The sequence below is a fragment of the Odocoileus virginianus genome, chromosome 2 (genome assembly GCF_023699985.2).
Source record: "Odocoileus virginianus isolate 20LAN1187 ecotype Illinois chromosome 2, Ovbor_1.2, whole genome shotgun sequence".
In the NCBI taxonomy this organism is placed as follows: domain Eukaryota; kingdom Metazoa; phylum Chordata; class Mammalia; order Artiodactyla; family Cervidae; genus Odocoileus; species Odocoileus virginianus.
In genome coordinates, this window is record NC_069675.1 from 44,525,858 (window position 1) to 44,535,361 (window position 9,504).

Sequence of the window (9,504 nt, forward strand, 5' to 3'; positions counted from 1 at the left end):
GAGCACAGGCTCAATAGTTGTGGCTCACGGGCTTAGTTGCCCTGTGGCATATGGGTTCTTACTGGATCAGGGATCAAACCCATGTCTCCTGCATTGGCAGGTGGACTCTTCACCACTGAGATACCAGGGAAGCCCCAAAAGACTTGGTTTTTAACTTAGTTACATTTCTTAGTGGCTATATGACTTTGGTTAAGTTTTGCCATCACTCAGGGACTGTTTTCTTCCATAAGAAATAAAGATGAATAGCTCCTAAAGGATGAAAGATTTATCAGGTACATCTCTATCAGATACAGAATGAATCTTGCATAAATATTGGTTATGCAAAACTCTGAAAGGAGGACTATGGATTGCATCAAATAGGATGTGAATGAGGCCATGGCTCACACAGTCAGTGAATAAAGTGAGCCACACCTCTGCCTCCAAAGCAGTCCAGAAGGAAGTTCTCCTCCTTAACACAGCATCTGGCCTTTTCTGTATTTCCTCATTGGTGTTTCCTGACATTTACTCTCCTCTGGTTTCTCCAGGACCCCAGCCTGGCCACACCTGTGCTGCCTCTCAGTCATCCACTGAATCCTCATGGGACCTCTGTCTTGGACCAGTTTTCTTGTCAAAGTGGGAACACCCAGAGCCAGGAAATAACCCTATTTCCTCACTCATTTAAAGGCCTGGAAGTCCCGGAGAGTTCTCCAGGGCACTTGGATGCAGGTGGAGCCTTAGCATTGGGCTCTAGGACAAGAGCATCTCTGGACAAAGGTAACTCCTGCTGCTCAGAAACTGTTTATGGGGAACCTTCTTTCACTGCTCTGTTTCCAGCCTTGAGGAACCTCTGGGAGCCTTGGTCCAAGACCCACAGTGTCAGAGGAACTGAGACTGCTTCCAGAGTGCTGCTGATAGTGGGTTTACTCTTTCTCTAGGGATGACAATAGATTCAGGCACTGCATATCCTGAGGCAGAGGGGGATGGGAACAATTGGTTCTCATTGTGGGGAGTTTGTGGTCTTCTTGGGGAATTGTCATGGTTCCCTAACCAGAAGCTCAGAGATAGATGTCCCCTAATAGTCAAAATACCTAATGTGGTCCATGGATATCCTTGTGCAGAGATGCCTCTTTGGATGAAAGGTGGGGGAAGATGTGAGTCAGAGAGACAGGGTAGCTGTTGGTTATTTAGGATGCTCAAGCTTGAAGTCAGGCTAGCTGGTGGCTTATCAGCTGTGCTAAGTGGAGACAGGCATGCACTCTTTCTTCCTCTAAATCCAGAGACTTGCTGCACCAGAAGGTACCTGAGCTAATACACTTAAATCTCCTAACAATCCTAGATGTGATGGATGGAGGGCATCCCGGGGCCACTGCAGCCTGGAGAGCCAGGACCACTCAGCCCTGACAGTAACGGGAGCTTCCATCTTGGGTTTTACAGCCCTGGAACATGCTTTTCCCATCCTTACTCTCAAATGTGCATCTAAGACAGGGCCTCAGGACAGTTTTTTTATACAGCATTCCGGGGAAAGGGAGAGAAATTGATAACATGTTTTTCTTCCCTCTTTCCCTATAAGACTAACTGCTGGCCACAGCCTCTCCACCATCTGGTCTACCTCATCCTCTTCACAGAAAGCTCTGAAGCCAACATGGAAAGCCCTATGTGTAAGTGATGAATCACAAACCAGCTTGGAAATACTTCCATCTGGTCTCCCCAAATAAATGGAGTACAGGGATTTCTGTTTTGTAATTTAGAGTATAAGAAACCCTTGTAGTCCAGATTATTCATTCAAAATAAATAAGCAGTTCTATTATAAACAGTGCTGCGATGAACATTGGGGTGCACGTGTCTCTTTCAGATCTGGTTTCCTCGGTGTGTATGCCCAGAAGTGGGATTGCTGGGTCATATGGCAACAGATCACCAGCCCAGGTTGGATGCATGAGACAAGTGCTTGGGCCTGGTGCACTGGGAAGACCCAGAGGGATCGGGTGGAGAGGGAGGTGGGAGGAGGGACCGGGATGGGGAATACATGTAAATCCATGGCTAATTCATTTCAATGTATGACAAAATCTACTGTAATGATATAAAGTAATTAGCCTCCAACTAATAAAAATAAATGGAAAAAAAAAGAATAAACAATTACAAAGATACCTAAAAAAAAAAAAAGCAGTTCTAGAACTACTTATTTATTTTGATAAAGAGGGTAAATAAGAAACAATATATTGATGACTGATTTATATATACTTGGTTTTGTACCAAGAGACTATCAATCAGCAAAAAGACAAGTCACTGATAATCCTAGAAAAAAGGGTGAATCTTGAAAGTCTCTTGGGACTATGAATGCATGTAGCTTCTTCCAGATGCATTGGTTCACAAACCAGCCCCTGCCCTATTTCCTTGCCCTTAATAACCACTCCTTGTCAGAGCAGTAAACCTACTCCTAGGAATCCTAGGAATCAAAGGCCTTTATTACCAGTTGCAATTGGAGTCCTAAAGTTTACAATAGCCTCATGTATATTTTGCGATTTTCTGTCTTCTGGCAGTGCAAGAGTATCCCAGTTACCGTCACATTCGTGATTCTCAGCAGATGGTGTGGATCGTAAAAGGAAATTCGTTAATAGCAGTTCCTTCTAGCAACAACGTTAAACCTGGTGAGTGACAATCAAAGCCACTGTGTTGCCCTTAAAGGGATATCAGATCCACTGGGGATGAGGGCGAGCTTGTGTGAGCTTGGGAAGCATATTCTTGGGGACAGCTTCAGTGCCCTCAAGAAAGGCAGGAAAGGGCAAGCTGGTTCCCTCAAACTATCTGGAAAGTGTGTGAGGAAAGGAGACCTGTACCCAGAAATGAGGGTGTGATGGATCTGGAACTCTCCTTACCAAAGGAAAATGTCCTTAGTTAAGAAGAGATTATTCATTCAGTTAACAGCTGACCTTCTCCTTGGAATTTCTCTCTTCTAAATTTCAACCATTGCTACCTCTGTCCTTAAATTTAAACTGCTTCAGCTTTCCATTATCATACCTGTATTTTTCTAATTTGGAGTCCTCTCTTTGAATAATAGGGGAATATTCCTTCCTCCCATCATAAGTCCATTGCATGCCAATTATACCTCAATAAAGCTGAAAAAAAAGTCAACCCAAATCAGCTTCTTTTCCTTTCTTGTTTGTTCCTTTGATGTTTGATTTCATTCCCCTCTCCCCTGCTTATTCTGTCTTTATCTTCTAACTCTGATAAACATGCGCTAATAGAACATTTCCAGGCTTAATACTAAAAACCTCCTCTGAATTTGCACATTTCATTTCTACAAGTGTTCTATTTTCCTATGTGGTAATCTATATACTGTTCTATGTACAGTCATAGTCATGGAAGAGTACACAACTTGTCTCCGTTTCCCTACCTGTCCATGCTTACATCAAAGAATAAAACTTCTGAATTGTTCTTTGCCCACTCATCTCTAGCTGCTCTTTCCAGTCACCTGACCCATTTCTCTGTCCTCACTTTTTGTTCCTCAGTGGCAGTCAGCATAACTGATTACTCTTTCTTGAACGCTCTCCATTCCCTCCCTTGGTAAGAATGTTCTATGTCGTTCACTGGCTCTTCTTTTGCACTCTCCATTCTGACTCCACTTTCTCTGTGAAATAGCCAAATGCTGGCAATTTTCAGAGCTCAATCTGTAACCATCACATCACCACTCTGAAGGGACTCAGAGCTGGTTTCTTGGATTGACGTGTTGCCTCTTCATTGCGGCACTTATGCTTCCAACCCAGATGTCTCCCCTGAAAATTTTTCCCATGTCCTTTTTTGCTTCTGTCTGACAGAAGATGATAGAGAGCAGAAGAGTATGTATAGAAAGGCTTTGTGACCAAGCAAAAATGGCCTGGAACATTCCCATTCATAACCATTGGCTAAAATGGAGTCACATAACTTGTAGCTAACTGCAAGGGATACTGGGAAATGTAGTCTAACTCTGTGTCCAGAGACAAAACAAAAACAGATTTTGGCTAGTAGCTAGTGACCTTTAAATTCCAACTATCACAGGGTGGGTGTGCAGTGAAAGTTTCCTGAACTGTTTGCTGAGCTGATGTATAGGTCTCTATAACCCATGTCCTTTTGATAAAGTCCTCTCAGACATCTCCGGTGGCGCTAGTGGTAAAGAACCCACCTGTCACTGAAGGAGATGTAGGAGATGTGGATTTGATCCCTAGGTTGGGCAGATCCCCTGGAGGAGGGCATGGCAATCCACTCCAGTATTCTTGTCTGGAGAATCCCGGGGACAGAGGACCCTGGTGGGCTACAGTGCATGGGGTCACAGAGTCAGACATGACTGAAGTGACTTAGCATGCAGACATCTCTAACAACATCTATTCAAAAAGTGGAACTGTGGATCTGACTTCTCAAAATGGTTTATGGACCCAGTCTTCCCTATCTTCTTTAGTGGCACTACCATCACCCTGTTTACTGGAGCCAGAAATACAGAAGGCATCCTTATTTCTTCTTTTCTTTCATCTCCATTTAATCCACCAGCAGAGACTGATGAGTCTATATGCAAAATAAGCCTTATTTCTAAGTTCATATCATCTTTCACTTGGAGCACTGTATTACTTCCTCACTGCCCTCTCTCCCACTTCACTTGTGTAGCTTCACATCCTATCTTCACAAGCCATCAAGAGTGACCTTCTTATCACATTAATTGAAGAATATTGTTTCCAAGTATTTGTGTTTTGGGGGTGGAAGTTTGGGGAAAGTGAGCAGTGAGGAGATCTCAGGCACACCAATCTAATTTTTGGAGCCTGGAACTTACTGAGTTTCTTTCCATGTAAGGATCTTGACATTTCCTTTCCCTGTCAACACTCTTCGTCCAAACCCTTCCACCACCACATTCCCATTTCTTCATTTACTGGCTTCCTCTTAGCGTTAAGTTCTTGGCTTGAACTTCACTCTGCTTTTTCGCTTCCTCTTTCTTGGTCTCCCTCCTACTATCCCAGGCCTTTGTCAGTTTCCCCAAAACAGGTGTTGCCATTTATCGTGGTTCTGGTCATTTCTCTGTTTGCATGGTTTAGTCCCATTTTCCATGGTGGCAATAACAATGTCTCTTGTTTTCAGCTATATCTCCAAAGCCTTGAGTGAGCACTCAATAAACAATGTTGAATGGATAAATTCCCTTCTCCATACCCAGAAGGATAGATGCAGAACATGCAGGCTCCTGGGAATCACCTGCTAAATTAGTTGAGAATTAAATTATACTGATAGTGACAGAAAATCCACTCAACTAAGAATTAATTAGGGGCTTCCCCAGTGGCTCAGTAGTAAGGAATCTACTTTTCAATGCAGGAGATGTGGGTTTGATCCCAGGGTCAGGAAAAACCCCTGGAGGCAGGCATGGCAACCCACTCCAGTATTCTTGCCTGGGAAATCCCATGGACAGAGGAGCCTGGCAGGCTACAGTCCATGAGATTGCAAAAGAGCCAGACATGGCATGCTGACTAAACCATCCAGCAGGAATTAAATAAGATAGAAATTCCTTTCTTTCTCATGGAAAAGAAGCCTGAGAAGGCAGACTAAGGCCCATAGGTGCCTCTGTAATGCCACCAGATTCCAAGGATTCTAGGGTTCTGCTTTACCATCTTCAAGATCACCTTCACCACCATCTAGGTATTAAGACAGGGAATAAGAAGAAAGCTCCTCCCAACTGAGTGAGCTCCTTTTAAAGAAGAACATTCTTAAAAATCCTACACAACATTCCACTCCTATCTCATGGGCTAAAACTTAAGCATATAGTCAAAGTTAGCTGTAAGTGTGATGTGAAATTTATTGTTATCTTGGGGAAGTAATATATCCTGGTGACAGCTGGGGCTCTGATATTAAGGAAGAAATAAGAAATGGGCTTCAGCCAACTGATGAAGGGTCTCTGACACGTGGCTAGTGGGAAAAGACTTCGGGAGGGGGCCGTGTCCTGGCTGTTCAGTATCCCCCAGATGTGAGTGTCAGACCAGAAGGAATGGCCTTTTCACTGCTTGGAGCCTGACACCTGTTTCCATTTTCCCTGTGTTTCCAGTCATTCTTTCCTTGATAGCATGTAGAGACATAGAATTCCACAAGGAAGGAGAAGGTACTCCACATTACCTGGGAATCAAGGACAAAAATCTCTGTCTCTACTGTACAGAAATCCAGGGCTATCCCACTTTGCAGCTTAAGGTGAGTGGTTATGCATCTAATTAGAAAAGTACATTAATGAGAGGAACTTTCAATTTCATTTAATCTGTTACTGACTATAAGTAATAGTTTTGTATAATTCTACAGTAATAGAAGAACAGACTGCATGATTTCAATATCTTTAGACCATGAAATTTTTGCACCTTGTTTTATGTCCCTGGATCATCCAGGGTCTCCTGGTTTATAGTCTATGGGAACTTGAATAGAATTTGTATCCTACCACTGTGTGAAAATAGTATAATCTTGATTATGTTGAATTGGTTCATAGTGCTTTTCAGATATACCATATGCTTCTATTTTTCTGTCTATTCATTCTAGTAACTTTTGAGAGTTTGATATCAAAATTCCAACTAAAAAATCTTAATTTAATATTAAAAAGCAGAGATATTACTTTGTCAAAAAATGTCCATCTAGTCAAGGCTATGGTATTTCCATTAGTCGTGTGTGGATGTGAGAATTGGACTATAAAGAAATCTGAACATTCAAGAATTGATGCTTTTGAACTATGGTGTTGGAGAAGACTCATGAGACTCGCTGGGACTGCAAAGAGATCTAAGCAGTCCATCCTAAAGGAGATCAGTCCTGGGTGTTCATTGGAAGGACTGATGTTGAAGCTGAAACTCCAATACTTTGGCCACCTGATGCAAAGAATTGACTCATTTGAAAAGACCCTGATGCTGGGAAAGATTGAGGGCAGGAGGAGAAGGGGACAACAGAGAATGAGATGGTTGGATGGCATCACTGACTCAATGGACATGAGTTTGGGTAAACTCTGGGAGATGGTGATGGACAGGGAGGCCTGGCATGCTGTGGTTCATGGGGTTGCAAAGAGTCGGACACAACTGAGCGACTGAACAGAACTGAACTGAAAAATAATTGCAACCTATAGTGGAATGATATGTAACTTTGTTCTGTATCTTCCAAGTCTCCTGTAAATATGTTATCATTCTTTAATGCTGCTGATGCTGCTGCTAAGTCACTTCAGTCATGTCCGACTCTATGCGACCCCATAAATGGTAGCCCATCAGGCTCCCCTGTCCTTGGGATTCTCCAGGCAAGAACACTGGAGTGGATTGCCATTTCCTTCTCCAATGCATGAAAGTGAAAAGTGAAACTGAAGTCGCTCAGTTGTGTCCGACTCTTAGCGACCCCATGGACTGCAGCCTACCAGACTTCTCCATCCATGGGATTTTCCAGGCAAGAGTACCTGAGTGGGGTGCCATTGCCTTCTCTGCATCCTTTCATAATTTAGAAAATAAAAAAGAAAGAAGAAAACAAACAAACCAAAAAGAAATAGGTTTGCAATCCTGGATATTCACTATAAAGAAGGAAAGCTGACCTGATTCCCAAGTCAACACAAGGGACCTTTGGAAGGTGTTAAGACTCATTTTACTGAAAGAGCTTACTCTGCAAGCCAGAGAATACATCCCTGAGAATGTTTCACAATGGCCATTCTCAGTCCTCTTTAACCACCTCCCAGAGATCCTCCAAGGCTCTGGGATGCTTCCTCTTAAGTAAAGCTACTGCATGGCAGTGGAGACCAGAGGGGAGATTGTTAATTGGATTTGGTGGATGACACGCTCATGGTCCCCATTCTGAAAGTCAGATATGTAGTTATGAAGCCAATCCTCTGCTTCTGATGGAAGCTGTAATGTATAAACCCACTTTGAGGTGGGGAACCTCATGAGATTGGCCTGAACCATCCAATGAATACATTCATGAAAGAGTTTACAACTCCCTCTGTTCTCAGAAAGGCAGTTCTGGTTCAAGGAATCAGAAGCACCTCTTGTGATGGGATTCTGGGGTGGGGTCAAGTGCTGGGAACCAGCGGATTGCCTGTTTTGAGAGCGGCATACCCCTCTCATCTGCCTATGTCGCTTACTGCTGTCCCTCTCTTTGGGGAAAGGGGACAGTGCCAGGACTGAGTTAGTTTAGCTTCCTCCTCCCAAAAATCCTCTCTAACCAGCCTTTCTCATACCCTCAGGAAGAAAATATCATGAATCTCTACAATCGGCCCAAAGGAGAGAAGTGCTTCCTCTTTTACCGCAATTATGAAAGCTCCACCGTTGTCTTTCAGTCTGTCTCCTACCCTGGCTGGTTCATTGCAACCTCCTCTGAGGCAGGGCAGCCCATTACCCTCACCAAGGAGAGGGGCACAGCCAAAAGCACGAATTACTACTTAGAGGATGGACGCTAAATCCAGGCTGGGCTCTGGGTGGCTGAATCCAATTCAGAGAATCAAGCAGTCAGAGGTTCTTCTGTTTGAAAACACAACAGGTCATCTTAAGAGACCACTGTATGTGCATGCCCATCCATAGCCTATCTCATTCTCATCACCTCAAAACCACCTCCTCTTCTAGATATCCTCTAGATTTGTTGCTGTTGTTTAGTCACTATGTTGTGTCTGACTCTTTTGTGACCCTATGGACTATAGCCTGCCAGGCTCCTCTGTCCATGGGATTTCCCAGGCAAAATATTGGAGTGGGTTGCCATTTCCTTCTCCAGGGGATCTTCCTGACCCAGGGATCAAATCCACATATCCCGCATTGGCCGACAGATTCACTGAACCACCAGGGAAGCCCACCCTCTAGATAATCTCTAGATGATTTCTAGATACACTGTGTCCCCCACTTGCACGTCATTCCAGTGTGAAACCTAAGAGTCACTTTTTATTCTTTCTTGATCTTATCCCATCATCCTAGTTGCCAAGTCCATTTAAGTTCACTCCCAAATCCTTCTTGCAACCTCTCTTGCTATTCCTTCTGCCAACCCATAGCCTGGAAATGTGACTTCCAAACATATAACCCTATGAATAAAAGATATTAATAATTCTATGCATGCTTATTATAAATATTGTAACATGCACTGCAAAAGATGAATCTAAAGGGTAAGGTGAATGTAAAATAAAAATATCACAAGTCTTGATAATCATGACTCATGGCATCATTAGTTAATAATTTGACACACAATATACAATTTGGTTAAGATTAATTGTTAACCATAGTGGATATAATCAATCTGTATTTCAAAGAATCACTAATAGCAGTTTACATTTTTCTGAAGCATCAGCTATGACATTTTCTTGTTATTATTCCTGTTTCCTAGACTTTTAGGGGGGCATTCAATCACCAGTTTCTTTATTCTGATGCTTTTAAACTAGTTGTCCATTTTGTGAGGAATACATTAGTTAAAGCTTGTAGTATAATTTATGAATTCACTCAACCAGAGACACGTAAATTGCAGGTTTTATAATGCCCTGAATATGAATGTGAGCATATAAGGTTTTCTTCCAGCAGGAAACCTTGCCCTTCTTGGTAT

General features: G+C 42.9%; 1 protein-coding gene across 1 annotated transcript; it reads left to right on the forward strand.

Annotated features, from left to right (window-relative positions):
* The first annotated feature begins 1,553 nt into the window (after positions 1-1,553).
* Positions 1,554-9,020, forward strand: IL36B (interleukin 36 beta). The gene is made up of 4 exons (XM_020886043.2): positions 1,554-1,637; positions 2,517-2,624; positions 6,029-6,168; positions 8,171-9,020. The coding sequence occupies exons 1-4, from the start codon at positions 1,622-1,624 to the stop codon at positions 8,381-8,383; spliced, it is 477 nt and encodes a 158-aa protein (XP_020741702.1). The 5' UTR covers positions 1,554-1,621; the 3' UTR covers positions 8,384-9,020.
* Positions 9,021-9,504: the final 484 nt, after the last annotated feature.

Coding starts and splice junctions, on each gene's coding strand:
- IL36B (XM_020886043.2), top strand. Junction 2,625..6,028: donor TAGCAACAACGTTAAACCTG/GTGAGTGACAAT, acceptor CTGTGTTTCCAG/TCATTCTTTCCTTGATAGCA. Junction 6,169..8,170: donor ATCCCACTTTGCAGCTTAAG/GTGAGTGGTTAT, acceptor TCATACCCTCAG/GAAGAAAATATCATGAATCT.